This window comes from Coturnix japonica, chromosome 1 (assembly GCF_001577835.2).
Source record: "Coturnix japonica isolate 7356 chromosome 1, Coturnix japonica 2.1, whole genome shotgun sequence".
Lineage (NCBI taxonomy): Eukaryota > Metazoa > Chordata > Aves > Galliformes > Phasianidae > Coturnix > Coturnix japonica.
Window position 1 is genome coordinate 27,124,120 of NC_029516.1, and position 26,801 is coordinate 27,150,920.

General features: G+C 35.1%; 1 protein-coding gene across 3 annotated transcripts in view; it reads right to left on the reverse strand.

Annotated features, from left to right (window-relative positions):
• Positions 1-26,801, reverse strand: part of ADAMTS20 (ADAM metallopeptidase with thrombospondin type 1 motif 20) — an 87,552-nt gene that overhangs the window by 17,612 nt on the left and 43,139 nt on the right. For 2 of the 3 annotated variants that reach the window (XR_004306446.1, XM_032443193.1), the window contains 16 exons: positions 25,944-26,125; positions 25,710-25,846; positions 24,458-24,575; positions 22,254-22,349; positions 21,023-21,189; positions 20,781-20,910; positions 19,747-19,873; positions 18,870-19,080; positions 18,027-18,191; positions 17,207-17,371; positions 16,302-16,424; positions 14,878-14,985; positions 13,515-13,679; positions 13,020-13,307; positions 12,571-12,732; positions 11,711-11,887 (listed from right to left, as the gene is read on the reverse strand). Coding sequence is in view for 2 of the 3 variants with exons in the window: in XM_032443193.1 (XP_032299084.1) it covers positions 11,711-11,887; positions 12,571-12,732; positions 13,020-13,307; positions 13,515-13,679; positions 14,878-14,985; positions 16,302-16,424; positions 17,207-17,371; positions 18,027-18,191; positions 18,870-19,080; positions 19,747-19,873; positions 20,781-20,910; positions 21,023-21,189; positions 22,254-22,349; positions 24,458-24,575; positions 25,710-25,846; positions 25,944-26,125 (2,521 nt within the window). In the remaining variant the exon portion in view is untranslated. The remainder of the gene's footprint in view (positions 1-11,710; positions 11,888-12,570; positions 12,733-13,019; positions 13,308-13,514; positions 13,680-14,877; positions 14,986-16,301; positions 16,425-17,206; positions 17,372-18,026; positions 18,192-18,869; positions 19,081-19,746; positions 19,874-20,780; positions 20,911-21,022; positions 21,190-22,253; positions 22,350-24,457; positions 24,576-25,709; positions 25,847-25,943; positions 26,126-26,801) is intronic. The other variant, XM_032443192.1, reaches the window with a different exon arrangement.

The window sequence follows — 26,801 nt, forward strand, 5'->3', positions numbered from 1 at the left end:
GAAGGGAAGGGAAGTTGATTTTTTGCCTGCCGAATTCAAATTCTACTAATGATACTACAGAGGCATTTTAGCATTTAAAATTGCCACCATGTGGTCCAAATTTCTTTGTCTAGTGCAGCTGGAGGTAGTGTTAATAAGGGAGACCTTTCAGCAAAACAGCGATCTGCCTAGAAGGCAGATGAACAACCATACTCTGTGCAGCTGTTGGAAAAATCAAAGCCGTAACTCCTGAAGTTCCATTTAATGATCATCCACAGAATCTCATTTATTCATTCAGTTTGCGAAGAGGTTTCAGTTTGGCTCATCTCTGACATCTCAGCAAAGCACTTCCCATTACCTTAAACTCAGCAAAACCAAAACAGAAGACTACGTTGTATGAAATCTCTCTTTTCTGCTCATGACAGATGTCACCATTTTGCCCACCACCAGCTAAAGCCAGAGCGCTAGAATTTACTCTGCCTCTATCTTTAGATCCTGTTGGGCCCTCACTCAAACCCAAGTCTGTTTTAAGTGTAAACTCAAACAAAGATTAATTGTGCAAAGTACTGCTTTTCCCAGATGCGCTACTTCAGCTGGACTCTTTAAGAAAAACATTCAGGAAACATTTCTTTGTAAATGAATGATCATACTATATTTATTATGTAACTACTGCACCTGTATTTTCACAGTATGCTTATTTTCTCTACAAATGTAAAATATATTGTTAGCTTTCATTGTAAGAAATAATTCATTTACAACTTTCAAAGGACAGTTCTATTGTAGAGAGTAAGTGATACTGACATGCTCGTGTTTGTCTTTTAAAGTGAAATTCCTTAGCTCTCCAGGGAGTAAACCAGTTTATACAGTGCTACCAAATGAGAGCTATCGCATCTGCAGGAGGTGACAGAATGTTCTTTGCTCTCCTGTTTGTTCTGGAAAGTGCTTCAAAACAAACAAATTCTACAGCTAGAAAAATTACCAATGTGTGCAAATGTGCACAGTGGATTCCACACAAGCTCAGATATGAAGCGTCATCCTCCAACATCTCTTTGGTGATTTCCCCCTAGGGAACCTGCAGTTCCCTAGTGAGGTTGGACTACATGATTTCCAGAGGTTCCTTCCAACCCCTACTGTTCCGTGATTCCTTGTCTGTGTTATTCTGAATATATGTTTCTCCCCACGAAAGGGGAATACAGTTTTCTTTCTAGATAAAGTCTGATGCGTTTTCTTTCGCAAGAGAAATGATGTGCCTGATTTGTTTGGAGCTGACACCAATACTCCGCTGCTACAAGGAGTGTGAAAATTCCTGGTGCCAGGAAAAACCTCTTGAAACTAATGAAATAGCAGCCTTACATTTCCACATGAAGCCTAAAGAATCCTGACTGTGTGATTCAAAAAAGGAAAATTGAGCACAGGTAATATTCAATTCTGAGTTTCCTAACAAGGAACTGAAGTTGACACTGATTCTGGACGAGAGTAAGTTCACATGGCTCACAGTGGAGCCTACCATTTCTCCATTTTCCATTAGAGCCCAATCCAAACCACCAGAGAACTATGATGGTGTTTGATGGAAAGAACATTTCCAATAGATTATGGATGTTTCAGTGTGAGTGTTGATGGGATACTTTGGTGTGGTTTAAGAGAAGAAAAGGAAAGAAAGATGAACAGAACAGTGGCAAAAAACAAAATGAGGGCTATAGAAGACAAGGGAAATTTGTCACAGAAAATGAGGGCAGTGCCATGCTTCACAGAATAGTTGAGTCAAAGACCAGTATCATATTCAGATGTCATGAGTTCTCTAGATATTATTTTCTTTCAGGTTTCAGCCTCCTAAGAAGACTCTTAAGACACTTGTACGCAAAATAACCTACAGGATATCCATATGTGAGATGCAAAAACAAGCCTTGTGCTAACTGAAGGTATTTTCTGTTGCTATTAATGTGTGTTTGATAATTCTGAAAATTTAAATATAGCAGTCACTTCTTCACAAGTAGGTGATAAATGTATCCTCCTTCAACACTGACAACATACTGCATTTGGTATTTCGTTTAACACTTCTTCTAAAGGCTGAATTTCATCTCCCTGTTACAGTAAAAAATCATGTATAGTTATTCTGCCTGCCATACTTGCACTCGATTTGAATTCTCTGCATCTGGTTGCCACATGAGAATCAGAAAAACAATGGGTATTTCTGTCTCCTTTCAGCAACTATTTGGCAAGCTCTGCTATCTCACATGCAGGTCTTAAGATGGGCCTCAAAGTGTCACTGAAGGGTCTGCACATGCTTCAGCTTCACCATCAGCTCTCATTCAAGTAACTTCACTGCCATCATTAATCAGAGCATGTATTAAAACAATGAGAAGTATGATCAGCTTACGTATTTTCTGGGGGGAAGCAAGGGAGATTGGGGAGGGGACAGATAAGCAACATTGCTCAATCAGCATTCCTGCTGTACCGTATCTGGTACACGTGTCTAATATTTATCACCTTTCAGCCCAATGATATATACAACAGAGACAGGTGGCTGAGGCAAACCATCAAGCAAAAATACAAGAACAGAGGGAAATCAAAGAACAAACCCAGACAATTCTGCCTAACCTCTCCTTCTGAAATCACTGGCAAAGAAGAAAAGAGGTAGAACCACACCAGGCCTTTCTGAAAAATCTGAATCTACAGATTGACATTTGTGTTGAATGTACAAGACTGAATGATTATTCTGCTACTTGTGTTCTTTGGGAGCCTTCTAAAAACATTTGGTATGGCCATGTTTATAATTGCATTGTTGCAGATGGCAAAATTCTGCCTTGGCTAGAATTCAGCAAGCCTTTCTCTTTCCTTTTTTCCACAAACATAACCCAAATAACACCTTTATGTAATTACATGAAGGCAGCGGCACTGGAGACAAATGGTAAGAAACAAGTAACAAGAAAGAAGGAAGGCAGAAACAGAGATAAGAGCCCTAGGGAAATACAATGAAAGCAAAAAGAAAATAAGCACTTTTCCCCCCCTCATTTCCAATAAAAGGATAACTTTCCAGACACATTTCCCAAAAGGAGAACAAGGGATGTACTCTGTCACATCCAGCAGTGTGCTGGCCAGCACACCCACCCACCTAAAAATAAAACAACACAAACCTACATACAAATCCAAACAACCACCCAAAATGTAACCCAAGCTGAATTCATGACTGCTGTCAACAACTGGACATGGTTTAAGGGTACATCACAGGGAGTGCAGATGCAGTCTCGTGCCTCTTGAGAAGCTCAGGAAAACTGAATAAAGGCCTGCTAAGGACATAGTCTGCTTCCCACCGAACAGCAAAGTTCACTTATCAAGAGTGATGCTTTACTTATAGATCTTCACAGTAAAAGATGGACCATATTTTTAACGATAGAGGATCTCTGGTGTGAGGACTACACTTTCAGAAACAGAGGGGCTGCACAGAAAGACACAATTAGTTTATATATTTTCTACTTTTTAAAGCTCACTTTATCTTAATATATAGCATCTTTTCAATCAATTAAATACAAAATGATGAGATAACACAGTCATACCATGGCAGACCAATTACTCTCTGCTGATCTGCAAAAAGGCAAATGTGATCAAAAGGAAACAGTAGCTCATAAAATTAAAGCAATACCAAATACATATGAGTTATGTGTTTGCCTGTTCTGTAAAAACTATCATTTCACTTACTTCATTTGTTTAAAAGTTAAGGTTTTGTATAGTAACTTGACAAAAAAGGTTGGAAAAAAATAATGGTATATATTGGGATGACACTGTTTTGTCAAAATCTTTTTAAAAGTATCAAAAATATAACTGAGAAATGTAATTAAGCTAGAGAATTAAGAAAGATAACTCATTTTAAATATTAATTGGGCAAGAATATGAGCTTACAAGTATAATGTAGATATTAAATACTTTTACCCACCTTTGTATGCGTCTTCCAGTTTATGTTCAACCTAAGCCACTCTTCTGCATATTTTCAGTTACTTACAGACCAATCTTTCCAACACTGCATACAGCCACGTGCATAAATGTGAGCATGTACACAAGCTTCTGAAGGACTAATTCATCAGGAAATCTAAGTGCCTGATCCTGCTCTCACTGAAGCATAAAGGCCATAGATACATTCGTGCTAGCACAATTACAGATCAGTATAGTGGCCTACCTTAGTGGAGTAGTTCCTATCCCACAGTAACCCATTTTCTCAGAAAGGATGGGGGACTTTCATCATAGAGACCTACAGAATGTCTGGGGAATTCTAATGCATGCCAGCTAAATAAAATATGCATGTAATAACCTCCACAAATCTTTAACAATATTAATGCTTCAGTCTACATTTGATAGCTTTTAAAAAAGGGCCTCAAAACACTTTGGGACAATACTAATGAGCATTGACTGGGATTCTCAAAACTGCTACACAAAGCTGCCACAGGCAGCTCAGAATGGATCTGACCACCCAGAACCTGTCAGCTTATCTGAAGGTTTCTAGACCACAAAAAGAAATAGATGTCTGAGTAGCTTCATACTCATTTTCAATGAACGACTATAAATATTTAGGAATGCTATTGGGGATGACCAGGATCACCTGTCATCTTCTACTGCAATATACTTTGTTTTACTTTGTTTTCCAGATAGATTTCTTCTTACTTGTCCTCTTTCAAAAGGAAAGGTCTGAAAGTTATGCACACTCGTAAAACTGTTTTTGTTCTTCGAGATTATAAGAGTTGAGCACTGTGTTATAGCCCTCACTTTTCTGTGTCTTTTTGTTGCTAAGTGAAGAAGACTGCACTGTAAAAGTACAACCTCAATATAAGTTGTTAAATAACCATTATCTTTAAGCTTTATATTCAAAGACCATCAGAGGCAACAAGTTCATCATCAGAGCTCAACGCCTTATTTCAGTCTAACTGTCCAAAAGGATCAGCTGCTGCTTTTATCACTAACAAAGTTCACATTTTTGTTGTTGCTGTTGTTCAACTTTCAGAGCTTTTTCAAATTTTACAGCACAGAAACCTTTAATCTTTTACAAAGGAAATTTTAAAGATGCTTAACCCCATGAAAATAATGTCAGTAAAATATCATATGTCATTCACTGCACACAACTGTTACTCAGTGTTGGAAACACTTCCAGCAAAAGTAGTTAGTTCCTTTTTTTTTTTTTTTTTTTAGAACTTTAAACATTAGCATTCCATAATAAGAGACATATTAGATATGAACACAAAGCCACACAACATGCGCCAAAAAAGAAGGGTTAAAATGCAACTGTATTTCACAGACACAAATCACAGTCATTAAATTAAATTATCAGACATACATTATAACTTATTTATTATTTCAAGCTATACAGGCAACATAGCACCAAAATGGAGAAAATTCCTCTAAACATGATGAACAGTACACATAAATATTGGCTTTTGAAGTTCTGAAACAAGTATTTTCTTCATATTCTTTCAGAATTGCCCTAAAAGAAATCCACTTTCCCAAGCTTGTTCTATGACATTATTTGGGTAGTGACACATGTTATCAGTTATCTCTGGAAAGACACTCCCAAGTTCCAGAATACTTAAAAATGAATAGCATATGCTAACATTAAGATTTCAGCCAGTGGGATATTAAATAAATGTGCTGTATTGGTAATGAGGTATTCTGAAGTTTGACATTAGGCAGCAGCAGAAGTAGAGGTATAAGGATGAAGCTGGTTTTGAAAACCAAGTTCGCTGATCCTGAATTCCCTTTTAATATAAAAGATTATCTTCAAAGATATAAATACTTTTTACACGTTAGAAAAATGAATTAAGGCACTTATTATACATATCTTTTTTTTTCTTTTTTTTTTTTTCATTAAAATGAAAGCAAATAAACATTATCTTTATGCAAGTTCAGGCCACTTCTGCTCCTGTAGAAGTTGATGGGAGGCCTGGTAATAACATCACTGAAAGAGGACTGGGATAATTATTTTTAGAAATGAATTTATTCTCTTGATAGACTTCTTCCACTAGTGCAAAAACAGAATCATATGGAAACCCTTCCAAAGCATATAGCATGACAGCAAACTGAAAAGTTAGGAAAACAGCCACTTTAGAGAATATTACATTATGTATCTGAAGGGTAATAAGAATTTCTGACACTTGAAGCTAACTTAGAAGATGAGTTGATCTACTCGATATTCTGTAAGGGTTAAATATTATCTGTAACAGCGATAAGAAAAACACCTTGGCACAACCAGATTCATGGTGTTGTTTCCCCCAAAAACCCAAACAAAACAAAAAATAACTGAACAAAAATCTAACATTCCTAAGCTGAATTTTTACAGGACTTTTACAGTGTAATCTGAATTGTTAGAGAAACACTCATCTGGGACATGTGGTTTCTCGACCAACACAAGGTGTAATTGACCTGACTGGTTTGTTGCCAGTGCTTTCTCATTTTCACAGGTGTAAGAGCACTCTGCAAAATCACTACTCTTGGGAAACCCATGTCTGTTCACTTTTAAATTAAGGTCCCTTTCATCACAGAAAACATTTTCTAAAACATTAAAGTAAATAAGTAAAGATACCTAACATTATTATCTGACAGAACAAATGGTATCTGGAAAGCTTGAGGACAAATTATTCATACATCTTCACTTTGAAAAGAAATGGATGTATCACATCACAGCTCACAAGAAAAAAAAGAAAGGGCTACAAAGTAAGATATGACCATTTAAACGTGAGAGAAATACCAAAATCTTAAAAGAAGTTGAGATTTAAAGGGGAAGCATCAGTTAGTAGTTCAATACAATCCTTAAAGTGAAGTCTCCATAAAAATTCTCCATTAAGAAAAGCTCACTTGGTGAGTCATAAAAAGCCTGAACAGCAGAATAAAGAGTCAAACAAAAAGTATGTTCAAATCACCTGGTTTGTTCAGGTACCAGACCAGGGCTTTTCCACCAGAAATCCCTTAACTTGCTAATATAAAATTTTTTCCCAGCCAAGTACTGTACTTCACATGGCAGGAAGCAACTTGCACTTGGGAAGTCCTCCTATCTGCTGCTAGAGTTAACCTCTGCAGCCAACCAGGCTTTAGTACCTGAAAATTACTGGTGTGTGATAAACATGGCAGTTACTGGATTCCTATATAGAATTCTAGTTAATATTATTGTGTACTGTGTGTTAAGTAGAGTATTTGATTCTCCAGTCCAGTTAATTTACGTTGGTGTTAGTCATGAAAATTTTGCAAGACTGTATGTATGAGCACTGAAGGTCTGTTACATCTAAACATAACCATTTAACTAACTGTTGATTTGATTGTATTCTGACATAAGATTCTGTCAGGTAATTGTTGGACAGTTGTCTGGCTAAGAATGCCAAAGCATCTGGATATGGGACAACACAGCATTCTTAAACTAAATAAAGGCAGATTATCCCAGAAGAACTCTAGGAGAAAATTGCTAAATCTTGTAATTTCAGTTAGTTTTAAAATCTCTGCAAATTTGTAATACTTTCCCTTTCCATGATTATTGTAGAAATACTTCTCATCATTAAGACAGAAAGGCACTAAGATAAAAATTAATGCAATTTTTCTCAAATATTACCACATGGACTGAACACAAAAACCCAACAATGGACTGTTAAAAGTAGGAAGGAATACAATAAAAAACCTGGATTGGAACAAAGCACACTTAGCTGTCAGGATGCTATGGAATTTTTCCTGACATTAGATAATGTGACATATGGTTTCCATACTTTGTAGCTTGTAATTTATTCATTCTTTTGTGTAGTTTTGGATCACTGCTTCAATCCCTTCACCAAAGACTAAAACAGCCTAAGAGGAAAATATCTACAGGCCAAGTTTCCTGGTGGTGCAACTCCATGAAAACAAGCAGCTACACAAATAATCTATTTACCTCAATTATTATTTAATTCATAATATATACAATCATAATTTGCACATATCAAAATTGAGGTAGTGTACTTAAATACAAGCCAATCAGGCTAAAATATTATCTTGAAACATTTGAATTCAGGGATGTTTCTATAATATTATATCAACCTCACTTACATTAGGAGTTGTCATCACTACTCATAGCACCATAGAATTGTTTGAGCAATGGTTTCAAGAATTCAAACAGTCAGTGTTTCTGATTCTGATTAAAATTAACTGTTTTCATTTATTTATGCTTGAGCCATAAATAATTTACCTGGTCTCTCATGCTGTACAATTAGTACTGGCTTATAATTCATAATGTGTGTACACAATGCATCATCCCAAGATGAAGAGCTACATATATTTTTAATGGCAATTTTTGGAACAGAACTGAACATTAGCTGAGGTTTTTTCCCCACACAAGAGTAAATTTTCTTGCTTCTGAGTTAGAACTATCACTAATATAAAAAAGCTTATTATCCTAAATCATAGAATCATAGAATTACCCAGGTTGGAAAAGACCTTGAAGACCATCAAGTCCAACCACAGCCTAACCATAGTACCCTAAATCAGAAGTGTCTAGCTTGCACTCAAGGTAGAAAGATACTGTACACTAACATGTTGCATATCTCACTTTGACATTCTGAATCTGTACTAAAAAATAGCCTTTGTAATGCTCATTATATCAACAGCACGGATTTAAAGTTAATCAATAATTACCTAATTCTCTGAAGTCACAGAGCTAGTCATAGAAATTTCTGCATCTAGGATTGTTATTTCTATTGCACATTTATAATCCTCAAAATTAACTGCTAAAAAGTCCAAGAAGAAATTCTTTGTATATGTGTGCTGGACACTGAAAAAGCCTTTCCTCTCAGAGTAAACACTGGAAGTACTTTTGCCTGCCCTCTCATATCTCTGAATGTTATGATTAAATTCAGATAAGGAAATGGGTATTCGAGACTTTCATTCATTGCTTTGTAAGATAAACATTGTTTTGAAGAACTTAATTCTGAGTAATTTTAATCACTTTCCTTCCCTTTGAAGAATTAAACCTGCTAAAGTAGCCATGCATTACAGATCACTAGATGCCAGCTCATCGTGGTCTAAAGTAATTTAAAGACTAATAAAGGTCAAATACCAGGTACTTCTGCAGGTAATTAGACCTCAAGAGCGAACAGTGAAGAGCTGCTTTAGAGAACATGACTAACTTTCACTGATTTGAACATTAAAATCCTTCAAAAGTCTAACCAAAATTCATGTTATGTACAGAGGGCAGGCACCACTGGAGCTACACGCATCCACATAAAAGACACAACTGATAAGCCAGAATAGTCCATCAGTGCTGTGGATCAGGTGTTTGCTCTGGATAAATTCTGGAAAAAGCTTTGCTGACATTGGGAATCTATTTCTGCTTGAATGTAAAATTCAACAGGAAACCCTGAAAAAGCTGGAATAATCAGTGAGCTGAAACTTTAGTTCAGATGTGGTTTAGACAAAACTACAGCTAAATGAGTAAAAGGCTTTTTTAAGCATTTTTTACACTCATCTCTGAGTTGGCTGGGCCAGAGACAAAGCAAGTGTTCAATGAGGTCAAAGAGTTATTCCATATGAAGCAAGTGCTTTGAAATTCCCGTGCTTTCAATCACCCTGTCCACACACTGTATTTACACCAGAAGACAAAGACAACACAAGTTATGGGAAATTACAGTGCATGTATGAAATCTCACATTTCAGTTTCTAGTTAAGTTTTGACATGGAATCTCACTGCTAGATATAAAGGTCTAAAACTTTGTGGTTCCCACATGTCAATATTACTCAATACTGTTATAAAAAATATGAAGGGTGATTTATCTAGTTCTTGCTATCTTTATAGAGAAGAGCAAGTACAGATATGACACAGTTGTTGATCCTAGCTTCTAGAGAACATTTAGCCATTAAAAGCACACTGTACTCCAGAAAGGCACAGACAAGAACAGTCATCATCTAAGGTCAGACCACTGTATCACCAATCAGCCACCATAGGTGAAGGCTAGACAGTGCTATTGGTGTTAGGGTACAACAGCATTACTGAGACTAAAGCTGCTACTGCTCTTTCATAGTGCCCTCAATGAATATATTTTGTTCCATTCAGATACCAACAAAAAATTAATGGAAGATCATCTATTGGGAGTGCACATACTAGCTAAACTACAGAAAAGTGACAGCTACTTTTATTTATCAATCTATTTGGCTCGTTTCTGCTCAACACTACGCTGTGGTTGAAATTTCTGATGAAATTAAAACTCTTACTGAATATCTACAGTACTTGCAATCACATATAAAACAGAAGCCACAGATTCTCTTCTTGGCAACTGGATTCCATTCTAAACATGGGTTTTGAAGGGTTAAAGTGGCTGTAATTAATATATAAAATAAAAAGAATATCTTTGCAAAGCTAAACCAAATAAGCCATTCACCGTAATTTACAGGTTACCAGTCATTACAGTGATTTTCAGGTAAGCTATTAATGCAGTGAAAACCACATTATTCAGGGAAGTAACAGGATGAGAATAACTTTCTGTCTACAATCAAAACTAACTTCCAAGGCAACTTTGTGCTAAAAATCCTGCTTACCTTCTTGGCACCTGAAGTACATACATTAATTAAGAACTACTACGTCATCTCCAGTTTTTTGAATAACAGCTAAAGGAGATACTCTGGTATCTGTTAAACACAATACCAAAATTCTGTTTGCACAGTGGAAGAGGTAATTAGGAGAAATTATTAATTCAGACTTTCATGGTAAACTCTATTTGCAATAAATTAGAATAGATTATATAAACACTAATCAGTTATTGAAACTTGAAATTGGACAATATATTTTTAAAATGTTTCTATGATAATTCAAAGAACAAAATTACATAACTTTATTAATTAAGATAAATGCAAAGAGCTGTATCCTTAGCCCATCCTCCAGAGACAATAATGATAGTTTTGGAATAATTTCAAATGGAATCAGAATTAGATCCAACCTTGATTGCCATTAATCTCTTTAAAATTGTGCACAATAACTAATAAATATTGTTGTCGCATTCATAGCTCAAAGGAATGTAATGTTTTCTCTTTTGCAGGGTTCTTTATGTTAATTATCTGCTAGTGGCAATTTTAAAGATTAATGGTAATTAATGTAGTCATTTTAATACATTAATAGACAGTGACATATAGACAAGAACATATTATAGTTACATACAAAATTATACACAGACAACTTTAATTAGTCATTGTTTTAAAACCACAAATATAAACCTTTATACACAAATGTACATTCAATATGGAGTAAAATGCTGTTTCATGACAAAGTGTAATATAGATACATGAGAAAGCTTATATTTAAATATACTATTAGAGAAAAGTTTAGTATTAGAAAGACTTGATCATTTCTTTTAGTTTTTTTTTTTTACAAATATAAATATGCAGGTAATACTACCATATAAATTACAGCATATAGTTTTAAATTAAAACACAGATCAAGTCATAACTCCAGAACAGCTCAACCCAGTAGGTATCACTACCAGCAATAATGATTTATGTTAATTTTCAGAATACTCTATATGATATTTTACAGAACATGGAACCATTCCCACTGAAGTAAAAGGTTATTTCCCATTTAATTCAATGACAGCAGGAGCATTTGCTTAACAAAAATACAGACTGTGTTCCACATGCACTATTATTTCATCGTTGCCAAAGAAAATAATAATACAACTTTTAAAAGTCACGGGGAAATAGAATCACAGAAAGAACAGAAAGCAGAAAATATCAGTGAATGCTATCGTACCGATTTCCATGGTCCCCGATGCCATGAAACATCACCAGGGCAAGAATGCACATTACACTGTGCCATATTAGGTGGCTTGTCTAGAATTTCACAGTTTTGATCACCCAACATTTGGCCAGTAGGAAGCTGACAGATCACCAGTCTTGTCTTTATTCCATCTCCACATGTTTGAGTACACTAAAATAGAATTTTATATACAAAAATTTTGTTACGAGTTATCAAATACTATTAATGTAATAATAAATACATGCTATTATTTACTAATGTCTACTTCAGCATTCCCTGGCTAGCCAACTCAAGAAAAAGGACATACAGTTTAAGTTCATACTAAGAAAAAATTATTCTTTCACCAAAACAAAGGCAAAACTACAACTTAATAGTTCATCAAGTGACTGTCTATAAAATATCTGTTACAGAAAGTCTACCCTACCGAAGGAAAATAACTATCTGTGAGAATAAACATAAAACAAAATGACACTCAGACTGGCCTTGAGAACTAAACAGCTAGATCTGGCCAAAACAGGAAATAAAATATCATTCATTTTTTTCTCATTTTCTAGGCTTCTAGATATTAATGTATCAAGAATAAGAGAAGAGGGCATAAAACACAAGAGGTTATCTTAGAATGCCAGAGAAGCCAGTCTTAAATTAGAATACTTACTTCTTTTAGACTTATTTTTATGCTACCTATATTTATACTACAGTTCTGGCTTTCATCAAAGAACAAATCTTAAATAAACACGTTGAAACTCATTATTTTTTAAAACGTGAAAGAATGGTTCAATTCACATTCAAATTATTTTGATACTATTTCTAAGCTAATGCATTGATGTTTCCTCTTGAAAGTGAAATGTTCTTACTTCTCCCCAGTTTCCATAGTTCCATCGTGGGCAGGGTCCAGAATCACAGTGTCTTGACTCTGGAGGTTTACTTGCCTCATCACAATAACTAGCACTTCTTCCTTCCTCATCTTGACATACAACAACTCGACGGTGAAATCCACCTGCACAAGTACTAGAGCACTACCAAAACACGTAAAGATACATATCACTGTTGTATCATTAGAAAAATGTATATTGTGTTGGTTAAAACAACTTGAAAATAACATATGAGCATCCAAAACTGGAAATTTGAAAATAGGAATTATTATGTAGAAGTATTTGTAAGCTGAAATTGCACAAAAGCCAGATTTAAAAATGAGTGTATTTTTCATAATGGTACTTTTCACCAACTTTGTACTGCAATACATTTCTACAAATGTATATACACAAGTGAGGTAAATTAATATGGGAAAACAAAATTTTCTTACTGCTCCCCAGGGTCCAGTTCTCCACTGATATCCTCCTACAGAAGGATGATTCCATTGGTTCGTATTGTCTGCTGGATGATGTATTGGAGGATAACCTGCTTCTGGAAAATGACTTGGATGCTCATGTATTTTCGGAGTATGATAAACTGGTGGACATGGTGGCATGTTACACTCTTGTTCTTTAGAGGGACGGCCTTCAGGATCACAGTAATTCTCGTTGATTTGTTGGTGGTAGTTGACACAGATGACTTGTCTTGTTATTATCCCGTTATCACACGTAACTGTGCACTGACCAAAATTAACCCAATGTTTGTGACAGAACATTGACAGCTAATAACCAAAGACATTTACATTTGATGATAAGAAACATATACTTTACCGTTTCAAAGGAAGCATGCATGTACAGAATATGAAATTCAAATTTTTTACATGTTTAAAAAAACACAACACAATACTTTCTAAAAAATTAATAAAAAAAAAAGGAACAATACTTACAGGGGACCAGTTTCCAACTTGCCACTCTCCACATGGGCTAAAGCAACTTGAAACCTCAGCTGGACGTGGCAAATGAGCACAGAAAGACTCATCTGCTATTCCTCCGTGAGCATCTCTACAGCTCACATAGCGAGCACGATCACCCTTCCCACAGGATGCTGAACACTGACAGAGAACAACCCATGTTAACTGCATTTCAGGACACCAAAGAGAGATCATGCAAGCATCAAAAATGCTAGCGTAGCTTAGTATCAGCTTGACTTCAGTATTAATCACTGAGAACCAGGGTTCCAACTTAACACCTGAGTGTCAAGTGTTTATCAGTACAGAGCCATGCACTCAGGATGGAAGTGAATATTGCTAGGTGGTTTGGGCCTTAAGGATTCCTCTAGGATTGGAACTGAAGTGCTGAGCCTAATTGGAAAGTAATTTAGCATATCTAACAGGAAACATTTAAACTCTAATAAGGAATCATTACAGAGTTTCAAAGGGAATTTTTAAATTTATTAACAATAGGAACATTAGAGAGCAGCTTCCAGAACCATCTAGCTGTTCCACAGTGATGCAATATGAACTGATGTAATAAAAACTCATTCTAGTTCATATTAACTTAATCCATTGAGCCCCTTTAGATGCCTTTATAGCTGAAAAGTATCACAGGGATTTAGTAGAGAGCTTCTGTGTAGCTCCACTCTATACACTCTTTACTACTGTTTTGTTAAAACCATTTTGGCAAAGATATAATTGCTATACGCCTCACTAAGAACCTCAAGGGATTAACAGATGGATACATTTTCACAGATGATTTTAAAGTTTTATATTTCTGTCAAATAGAACTAATTTTCATCGCTATGAAAATCAAACACTCTTTGGTTAAACAAGGTTTGTGCATATATCAGCTGGGTCTGTATTGCTTCTTTTACAAGTAATGTGTAATTGGATCTTTAAAGACATAAACTATTCAATATTGTTACTCACATACAAGATGTAAACCATATTTTTGAATGAAAGATGTTTTCCATTCTCAGAATCTGATCAATTCTTTTAAAATACATCTCTTCAAATGCTCTTAATCGTATCAAAATTGTTCTGCTCAGAACTCCAGCCCTTCAAATCCCATTCATTTGTTTTTCCTTTATTTTCCCTGGCTAAGTTTAATCACAGAATTGGGTGGAAGAGTCGATCTCCTTCTAAGAAAACTAACATGTTGTTAAAAAAATAAAATTACAAAACAACAGAATTCATTTAAAAATTTTCTCAAGCAGATTTTGGTCTGAAAATCATAATAATGACATTTTTACAGAAAATGGAAGAAAGAATGGAGAACTGCTCTGACAGCTGTGATCACCATTACATTACATACTGGGGTCCATGATCCATATCGCCATTGGGTAACCTTTCCTACATGAATTAGAGGAAGAGATGTAGTCCATAATTTTGTAGTTTCTGGACAAGAGGGCAATTCACATTCCTATGAGGTTAAAAAAAAAACAGAAAGTTTTCAAATTCTAAGTTTAGGAAAAGCCAAATGTAAAGCAGGTGGTTCCCACAATGAGACAGATCCTATTACTACAGTATGCCAGCATTAATTAAACAGTAAATCTACTTTTCATTGGCATTATTCAAAGATTTTTAATGAATTGTTTTATTTTAAATGGAGAGGTGAAGACAATCAATTTAACGTTAATCCTGTATTACTAATATTAATATTTGCACTTTGAGAAAGAGATAAATTTAGTAGCTTGCTGGAGACAACCGGCACGAACATGATGCTGTTCTGTTTCAGAACAACGTGCAGTACAGAACTGAGAGAAAAAAGGAGCTCTGCTGTCCTTTATACGTTTAGTTACCAATAACAATAAAATGTCAAGTTTCATTCAACAGATGAACAAGTACCACAACCCCAAATATGAAGCATACTCAAACCAATTTTGAGTGGAGTGGAAATCAATTTGTTCTCATTGCTTGGCTTTTATATTTTGAAATCTTATTCAAGAAGCCATCAGCGGGCAGGTGACTCATGCAAAGTATGTTCTGGACCCCAATAACTGCTTTTCTTTTGCTCTCAATAAATAAATAAATAAATAAATAAATAAATGAAAATAGGTCAGAATCAGAGCCTGCTCTCCAAGACATAAATGATTACCTATCTACCTGCATGTAAATGCAGTCTGGTAGCCAGATCAACAAATTAATATGTAGCATGTTTGAAATTAATTGCTTTCAGCTTTAGATAAACCCACCAACTTAATGAAGACATTTCTTCTGAAAAACAACAGATTTAAATTAAGGGGTGATAAAGTAATTAAACAGAGATAGGGAGGAAGTATAGAGAACCATATTAATAACATATTGAGCCATATACAATTCATATCTACAGAATTTTAAATTACTATTATTTCCACTTTCAAAGCTTTCCTCAAGTAAATACATCTTCCTTTTAACAGCAAACAGAATTCTAGAGCAGAATTCCAAGCTAGCTAAATGTGATTACTTAGTGTAACAGCAAGCAGTCACCTAACTTTCTTCTACACATTGGAGCTTTTTAAAAAAATGCATTTACAAATAATCAGTTCTTTGGATGCCTTCAACATATACCAAATTATCAAATCTGCAATTTCCACATTATTCTCCAGGCAAAATATGAAGCGCAGAAAAAGAGCATACAGTTTCCTCACTCTAGGCCTCATTTCTTGTAAGTTTCTCCAAGAAGTCAGTAGACAATGTTTGTGTTTAGATGCTTTTAACTAAAATGCTCAACCAACTGGAAGTTATTTCTTAACTTACTTGGTTATCTCTAGGACGAGTAGCAGCATTACAATCTCTCTCATCATCCAAAATAACTCTGTAAGTCCCAGTAACACATTTGACTGCACGCATCTGGTATCCACGTCCACACGTTACAGTGCACTGTTAATAATGTCACACACTTGAAATAGCACAATGTTTAAACAAAATTAATTTTTAATTACATTTTCTATTTAAAAACTCTCTGTAGTATAAATAGGAACATGCATTGGATGGAGGTAAATTTTGGATGGATGTAAATTTTGGATCATATGGTATCAAAGCAGTGTTCGCAACAAACCAATATTTTGGTTGTTGCACAACGGTACTTGCAAAGTATCACCACTTTCCCTTTCTCCCACTCTGCCCCCAGCAGTATGTTGGATGGAGGGCGTGCAACAGACTGGGAGGGGATTAAGCCAGTACTGCTGACCCTGAGCACAGAAAAGAGACAGAAGCTCTTTTCTAACTGAATATCCAAACAAAAAACCAAATACTAAATCTTCTTGTTTGCTATTATTTAGCATATATATTTCACTGATCTTAATTCAAGCTATAAGTTAAATGTGCTGGTGCATCTATAAATACTTTGTCTTTTACTTTTCTCATTCATTTGAATGCTATGCTATCTACATCTTCATTATTTTGGAGATGAAACATGTTCAATAAAAATATCATTAGTAACTTTTTATATTAAGGCTCGAAGTTAGTGGCAATCTGAAACATTTAATTTACACAAGGACATTCCTAAATTACAGACTAGACAGTCAACAGCACCAAACAAATATGTGAATACGCCTTCAAATAGCTGCTTATGCCCCCTTTAAAATCCATAAAAGTTGCTGTTCTGTGATCACTCATGATCTGAAACAGTAACAAAAAGCCAGAAATACATATGTACTCACTGCTCCCCAAGGCCCTACTTGCCAAGATGCGCATTCAGGAAGTTCACATGGTGTTACTGATCCTGGTCTATCATTCAGATTACAGAAATCGTCTCTCAGTTGTTCATCATTAAGTTGGCACCATACTTGTCGATGCTTCATTCCTTTGCCACATGTCACAGGACACTGTAAAATAATATTAATAATCAGGTTGAAAAGACTTCACTTTACTATAGTAAGCTGCAGGATTTTGAAGACTACATAATTCACAAAAATATTCCATGAATGTACATCACGCAACAGAACTAATTCTTTTGTAAGCTCTCAATTTCTAGGAAACATCACCTCAAACACATAATATAAATAATCACCATCAAGTTTCTAAAGCTATTAAATATGAAGACAATGTAAAACTTGCTTATTTCCAATAGAATAAAACCACTTAGTTAAAATATGAGTGCTCACATCAAAACTTTTGCTGGGAACCTATTTAAGCCATCCATCATTCTATTACATCTATAAAATCTACAATGAAATGGATATAATTCTACTCTTCAGTTGGCTGAAGGTTCTTTGCTTCAGAATAAAAGGAAGATATGTGACCAGACATAGGAGCCTTTGCTATATCACTTTAATGTAACTAAATTTACGAGAAAAACATTAAATCTTGGTGTGGTTTTCAGAAGTTCTCACGCCATGTGTACACCTGAGAGCACAGTCTTATGACTGAAGAAATTTTACTTTCATGTGCCCCAAAATAATCACAACAAAACACAGTTCAGAATATTTTTATATTGATGATCAGGCCCAAAGGAGTCTTAAACTTTACATAATCCATTACCTCACTCCACTCACTAGCAGACCAGCTTGGACATAAGAATTCATTGCAACTCTGTGTTACAACTCTTGGAAGTTCCTGACATTCCCTGTCAGGAAGATGACGACCCAAGTTGTTCAAACAGAAAGCTTCTCTGGTTCTGATACCTCTTTCACAGCTCCTGGAACACTGCAGCATTCAGATGATATTATGAAATAGGAAGCATAGTATGTAAAACAAAGGTCAAAATAGGCTACCAGTCTTAAAGGCGAAAAGCATAGCGCTAGACGAATGCAGCTACATCAAAGTTATAAATTGTTATTGTGTTCACCTTAGATAAATTTGGCACCTTGTTTAGTAGTTCAAAAACAAAACTCATTAATGAAGGTTAAAGCTGAAAGTCTACTTATTCTTTTTCTTCAATACACACAGTACTAAATTATTAAGGCTCCAAATAAAATACATACCTTTAGCACCCTGATATTTTCTGCTGACTTCTAAATATGAGCTGTGAACTATTGCAGACAGAGTATCTTACAAGAATATGAGGAATTGTGTCCAGCAGTTACCAAAATCCAGAGACTGGTATTAGCTCTTCCAACAGTACCTCATTTGTATAACATTATTTTCTTTCAGTTACTTAAACTAAAATGTATATACTCAGAAAAAAACCACGAGTTATAATGAACACTAATTAGAAGTCTAATGCTAAAATGTTTTGAATTTGTACCTCTGACCATTCTGTATGTCAAGCATTATTTTCTTTTAGTTATTTAAACTGCAAAATATACATGCATAGAAACCAAGATTTCCTACGAACACTAACTAGAACTATAATGCTTTCATTATAAGTTTTTGAATTCATACCTCTGACCATTCTGTGTAGTGCCAACTTGTTAACATACAGTCGCCATGACAAGGCTCTCTGGTCGGTGGTTTCTGCTGATCAGCACAGTATCTATCGTCCACCAGGGCACTGAGTCCTTTTGAAATGGAGTTCTTCATGCAGTGGATTTCTATTGATCGATACCCTGGGCCACACTTTGATGTGCAGTCACTTTTGCCAATACTGTGCCACCTAAAAAGATAAGCTGTTATAGAAAGCTAACTATGATTTATTAAGTTAATTAAGCACTCAAAGAAAGCACCTACAGTTGCATTTTAGGGCATAGTCACAACTGGAATTGTCAAAGAAATATAAAAGAATTTAACTCATTTTAAAAACATCTTTCTAAATTTAAAGGACCTTTTTTCTAAATCTCTCAGGTGACTTTGAAAAATATAAGCTACACTTCTCACCCTTCATATTCTGAACATGTCATTGAGGGCTTTTTTGGAGTGGGGGAAAAAAATAAAAAAAGCCTGTGTTTCAAATTAGTTTCAGTTACAGGTACAATTCTGGTAAAAAACGTATTCTGCTCAGTAAAACCATTTTCTTGTGCCAGCACATGGAGAACTGATTCAAAATCCTAACAGAATACTTTGAATTTTATGAATATAAATTAGAAAAAATGCATTAATTCTACTTAATCACAGAACTGTAGGCCTTTGTATATATATATAAATAGATTTTAAATATACATATATATAAATAGATTTAAGAAAGGAGAGAAAGATTAGAGAAGGGATGGATGAGGGAAGGAGAGGGAGTGATGGAAGGAAGAATAAGGCAGTCAATTACTTTGTTTAAACCTCTATCAATAAAAGTAAGACCACAGTATTTCAATTAGTGAGGAACCTCTACCTTAATTCACACTCTGTATTACACTCTTCAGACACATCTGGAACAGGAGCTATATGTTCACATCTTTGATCAGACACTACCACATGATCACTTTTACGTATGCATGTCATTCTTCTTCTTCTAATACCTTGAAAGGAAGAACAGTGAAAAGTAGGATGAAATTAGAGAGCCTTTTTGCAATAATAGATATCATTCACCATTTAGGAATTTAGCTGAGTTACCCCATTAGTATTAATCTTTGTATACAGCAAATCCTGCTGAAACACACATCTCTGTGCGGCTGGCTACCTTCCTGGTAATCACATTCACCACTGTGTTACCTAAGAGGTCATGATCCTTTCTTCAAGGAAGCAGAAAGTTTGAGCACAAAGTATCTAAAAGACCTGAAGTCTTTCAGGTTGGAGAAGTACCACAGTTGGCAGATGTAATGGCTCTCTAGCACACAAGTATGCCTTTAGCCTGAAATTGGCAGAAATTCACCATCTATCTAAAGTAGCTGCTAATAGGAGTATCTATAAGAAAAAAAAAAATCTGAGCATATGCACTTCATAGGTACTCTTCATACATATTGTGGCTCTATTTTTAGGCTGCAATAGCATATGGAATATTGGTTTAAAATTATATTTCCAAATAGCTCCGTTCAAAGTAGAAGATAACCAGAACGCAGAAATACATACGAAAAATACTAGACAAACCAGTCAGTCACCATCTGGAAGCACTATAACAGATGCTTAATATATCTTAGTAGACATGCAATTATAAGGGATGCGCTAGACTTGATTCAACTATTTTCTATGAACCACTCCCACAGTTAAAAAGGGAGGGAACACAAACATGATTCTGGGTATAGAATTATATCAAAAAGAAGAAAAGTGAAGCCATTCTGCCCTTAAATGCAATTTGCACCTAAAGTTTACTGAAAATGCTGAGTTTCTTCCTTACAAGCAGACATGACAAAATCTGAGTACATAAGACTAGTCCCTTCCTAAATGCAATCAGCTCTTCGGATCCGATGACAGAAGAATTCACAATACCTTGGCACATCCTGCTGCAGTCCTGCCAGGGCCCATAGGGATCCCACGTAAACAGATCAATTCTGTCTTCTATTGGAATATTGAATGAATAACGCACATCAGGGTTGTATAAATTCCCTACACACAAAACCTTAATTGAGATAAAATAACTGTTTTTCAGTAAATTTGAGCATGACATAAGATTACGAACACAATGACCACATAGCCAATTTTTGAATTCAAGAAAAAAGGTAAACATTCACCTGTAAGGTTAACTCTTCTTCAATCCTATCAGTGCTGTTAATTCGTTCTACTGTATTGTTTGAACCATTGTACTCAAAAATTGCTCCGTGTATGTTGATTTCTCTTTTTGACATGCTTACAACAAAATTTCCATTCAAGATGAAATTCCCACGAATATCAGATAACGCTGTAAGCAAAATAAAATACTTAAGTAAACCTTCTATTTGATTAGAAGTTTCTTTCTATCAAAACTTCCAAAAGTACATCTCTGCAACAACACAGCTTTGTTTTAGTCTACATGTAAGACTTTAAAGTTATATTAATCATTTTCTAATGCATTAATTCAATCCCAACCATTAGCAGCTTTCATTTGAGCAGTTGTCATTTCTTTGCAATAACACATTTAATAATATTTGTTCTGCTGAAAGCTGAGTACAGACACACTTTAAATTTAGTTAGGTTTAGATTAGTTTAGTTAGGTACTGAAGAAGAGAACAAACATCATTCATACTTCTGTCCTATTCTACAGTGCACATTCTTGCACTTGTTGGAGCAGTTTTTAGTTAAGTAGCTATTAAAAGTAAATTCTAAAGTAAAAAAATAAAAAGGGAATTATTATGCATTCAGAGTAATAATAACCATCTTATTATAATAGCAAAGATGAATAGTGAAGTAAACAATAAAACAATGGAAAAGGTAAGAAAGAATCTATGCATCAGTATACTCTCGGGCACTTCAGAGGTAACATGATTACTGTGAAATAAAAAGGTCTTTGGTACCATTCATTTGTGATTCCTTTGTTTCTTTCACATACTCGCAAATCTATAAATTCATCAAAATACCATCTTTACACTCAGAGAAGATGAAAACATAGAAACAAACATGAGAAATCTGGTAAGTTTTCTGACTGTTTCATTTCTAAAAATGTTTTCAATATTTATGAACTCAAATGTCTGTGTTACTCTTTAGGTGGCTCAGGGTGATTTAATTATTATGGCCACAACATACTGAAAGATTGACAAAATCATACAGTGTGCTGTAACTTGTCTTCTCTGACAAGTGAGACATTTAGGAATCAGAAACCTACCATCATCGCATTTTTATTAAAATTAGCACCTACTGAAAGAGTCAGGCAAGTGGTGATACAATGTAACCACATATTTGTTCTAAAGACTTTATAGAGCTTCGAACAACCTGTGTCTAGAGCAGGAAAACTATCATCTGTCAGTATCATACGCTGGAGGTTTTTACCAAGGTAGTTGTCATCTTCTGGTTTCCCTGAGTAGCTGTGCTGCCGAATATCAATGTTTGTTGCTCCTTTGGGAATCTTTACGACAATGTTGTAGCCTGCAATGTAATTATTCACAAATTAACCACAGATAAAATACTCAGATGCTACAAATATGAGTGTATGTTCAACTAGTTTTATTCAACAAATCCTATCATGCACCAGTAATCATGACTCCTCAATACCCTTGTGTTTTCAGGATGGAAATACGAATATCTCTATGTACCTTTGTTCTTTAAGCCAGTTGAATTGAATTTTTATTTTCAAAACTCAAAAGGCAGCTAAAATTCATTCCTGTGTTCAGAAATGTGAATTCTATTCTTTGACAATAGCACGAGTTCACCTAGAGAGCAGCTGAGCACATCAGATGAGACTCAGGAAACATCTATTTTTCAGATCAGCAACAGCTTTGTCCATAAGTATAGGCTAAAAAAAAAAAGTAGTTTCTCACAGATGCTAATTACAAATTCAAAAGGATCACCATGACTAAGAACAACTGAATATGGCAAACATATGAAAGAAGGAAGAAAAACATGCAAACTTTGCTAACTTTTCCACTTGTTTTGCTGTGTTTCAAAGTCTTGTCTGTATTGAACTTCAGTTAGTCGACTCACCTCCATGGGTAGCAAATTAAATGGGAATAGCCTTTTGAGTTTCTTACTTCACTAACTTCCCAGTACTTTTAACCTAACAAAACCACGCCATTCACTTAAAAGGAGCATTTAAACTGATCACAGGCCCATCAAATTTACCAGATGGGGGCAGCACTGCAACTGCATGATTTGCTACACGATCTGGATAAAAACAGCCCTTGGTCACTGTTCTAGAGTTACTGGGAAGAAAAACAAAACAAAAAACAAACCCCCCCCCCCACAAAAAAAGGCTCTCATCTCTCACACTGAAAACCTTGTGGAATACAGAAGACAAAATACGTGAGGAAACTACAAATAGAATTGCCTAGCATGTTCTCAAGGATAAACAGGACGCTATGTCACATACTAAGGTGGTGAGAAAGACAGATTTCCAGGAAATCCTCAGAAGCTCTAGACCACTGCAATTATAATAACAAGCATAATGATTATGCACACAAAGTTAGATGACCACTTTCTAAACTGTGTGTTAAGCAAATTAACATTTCATCACGGTGAATTTCTTACGATTGTTTCATTGTCATTTAAACACTTAATGACAACATTGTGACTGTCCTCATAACGATATGAATACAGGCTTGTACCACAAGCTGCTTTTGCCTTATTACAAATTCTTCCTCAGTAAAATGGCTTGTGACAGTATGGAATGGCACTAGTTACAGTTAAAAGACTAACTGAACAGACTTTGGCAAAAAAATGCACAAAATGAAAATTGTATTTACTTTGTGGAATTAATTTCAGTTAGAAGTAAATAAGTCTAACATGACAAAGCAGGTAAACAACACAGTGACAATCTCTACCATAGCTGAATGAATGGTAGCTTCAATATACTATTTATTTGTATCACATGTATTTGTGATGTAATATGTGTGACACTTGTAGTGATGGAAAACAAAAAACTACATTCTTTTTCTTTACTGTTTTGACCACATATTCAGAAATCCAGTCTCTAATAACAATAGCTGTTTGCATCGTCTTCCAGCGTCTCTAAATAGACAGAAGAAAAGTTATGTGTATTTGTACAGGAGGAGTAGTATCCCTCCTTTAAGCTTTCTGATACTTTTTTGCATGGCGCAAGGCCTCTGCCTGGAAAGAAATAAATAAATCCAGCATGTGCTAAATATGCTTTCCCTGCTGACCAGTAACTCCTTTTTCCACTGAAGATCCTATTTGGCAGCTCTTCAAGTGTCATTTCATTTGCCTGTGGTCTCCTTCAACCACTGAAACCGCATGAAGAGGCTTTTTGGAATTTGATATGAAATCAGAGATTACTTATGTTTTTTCCTCTAACTACTGAACTGTTCTTTTCACCATAGCACAGATAGACTTTTCATTTGAATGGGACACACTGCGGTGCTTTCCTGTTCATCCTTGAAAGAGGACGTATGAGTGAAAATTGGGGATAATTTTTGTTAGCAGAGGCTGAAAAGACTGCACACTGAAATCCCACTTCTTCAAACACACAGTTTCTAAACCACATTGAAATGTACATTAAGATTTTAAAAATAAAAACATACCGTAACGAGCACGGTTGAAAGTACCTGCAAGTGTCTTACATGAAGAATTATCACCACCACAGATTCCACATTTGTCTCGCCTTGCCTTGGAATTCAAAACATGATCACAGCCTGCTTGCTACAAGAAATACAATGCTGTGTCATTCAGCCCAGTGGAAAACAGTGAAAACACACAATGTTAGCTTCCCACTCCCCAAAAACATTTTCATTCACTGTTTCTATCTAGTATTCCTTGGCAATTAACGAAAATCCTTCTTACATTGTAGTATACTGTGATGTATGGGAAAAACTATAGTTCTTGATTATACGTTCTTAATACAACAATTTAACTTAATATGTCAAGAACTGTACAAAGCTACCTAAAAATACTTAAAGATTTTGTATAAAAAAATCAACATGGTACATAGACTAAGGCATATTTACATAAAGTCTTGGAATTCTAAAATGACTATGCACGCATCCATGAATATCAATTCGATTCAAGTCTGTCACGACTGCAAAACGAGAGAGAGAATACATGTAGACTAGCACAGGAATGCTTCTTGTTCACAGATGTTTACTTAAACCTCCTTGCTTTTTTTTTTTCCTCCCACAGTCATAAACAGGACTGCTCTCTAGCATTTTCTCTTCCATTTTGATATTCATCCAAATAAAAAGCTACATTTTCTCCTCATTTTGAATTTAGCCAGTTTCACTGAAATCAGCAAATCTACTTAGGAAGGACAAAAAAAGTCTTGAACTTTTTATAATACATCAGTTTGTTATTTTCTAACAAAATCTGGTGGGCATTTCCATAACTTCTATTAAGCATGTTTAAATGGTCCCTTTCCAGGGTCTTTTCACCCTGACTTTGCAGTGAAATCATAAATATGTAATCTATCTACCCTTGCATTTTCCGACTTCTTCACTTCTTTGATAACAGCAATATGATAGCAATAAACACACAGTATGATTTTGTCCTCTCTTTACACCAATTTCAGATCAGTTTCCCTCTGCTCTCTCAGACAATAACAACGCATCAGGCTTAATGAGGAAAGACTGTGGGTATTCAGATTCAGCTGTATATGCTTTGCTTAATTGCCTCAATCTCCAGATCTTAATTTGGTAGGGATTAAAATCAACTTAAGTAAATTCAAAACATCTGGTTTTACATATTTTTCAATAATGGTTATTTTGATGTATATTTATATAATATATATTCTACAAGCTGTTAAAACTGATTGTAATAATTAGTAAGTTTAGATTTAAATACCCTGCACAAGCCTTGAACACAAAGGTCATTGGTTTCTGCTCCACAGGGAGTACCATCAGCAACTCTGTCCTTCAGCTGATAGTAGGAAGTTGTTCCAGAAACTCGGCAAAAAAGTTTACAGCGATCTTTCATTGCAACTGGAAAGAAAATCCAACAGGTTTCTTGTCTGTTTTATTACTTCAGTTAAAGAAACATTTGCATTTTATTAATTGAAAAAAATGTGTAGTTACTTACTACCACTGTATTTTGGAAGCCATCGAACAGCAGATGTAAGACCATTGATGTTAAAATGCTTGCCATCAAATTCAGAGCACTGTTGCTCCCGGAAATCTTTTTTGCCCTTTGGACATGAATCAGTATTACAGGAACGAAATTTCATCCTGCGGCCAACACAGTACTTTCCTCCATTTCTTGGTCTAATAAAAACAGATAAATGTAAAATGTTGTTCCCGGTTTTCTGAAATTCCTGCTTTCCATGAAAGAAGCAGTATTTCCTCTGTAATTTTAAATTATTATGTTAAAGAGTGACAAAGATAGAATACAAAATTAGGAGCAGATATGCTCTTTTATGTACTATTAATTTCAGTTTCAGTTTGAGGATCAGAAGATCTAAAACATGAAAACAATTTCATTTACTCTTAAGTCTAATGTACATTTCCTAACTCATAAATCCTGTTACACAATACTTCCATACTAGCAGGTTCTTGAAAAAATAATCAACAGCATATTAGTAGCATCAGCTACTACAGACTGACAGAGGCCTATTTAATCATGATCTAGTCTGCTGCCTCTTAATCATCATGGAAAATAAAATAAGCTGGGGTGATTCCACTGAGGTTTATTTATCCTTCTGATAATATCAAGATAGCATTACTTTCTAAGAAAAGCCAATAGACAAAATTGCAACTCCTGTTCTGTAGAAGTTAAGGGTAGAGGTCTCTCTGACTTTTGTTACAGGGAATGAAATACACATGGATTATACAGTCAATGGAAGTTTCTTACTATAATGTAAACTGTAATTGATCCTGCTGTAATCAGCATTGCTTCTGAACATTAGTGGTGGTAGTTATGAAAGAGTCTTAAAACCAAGCA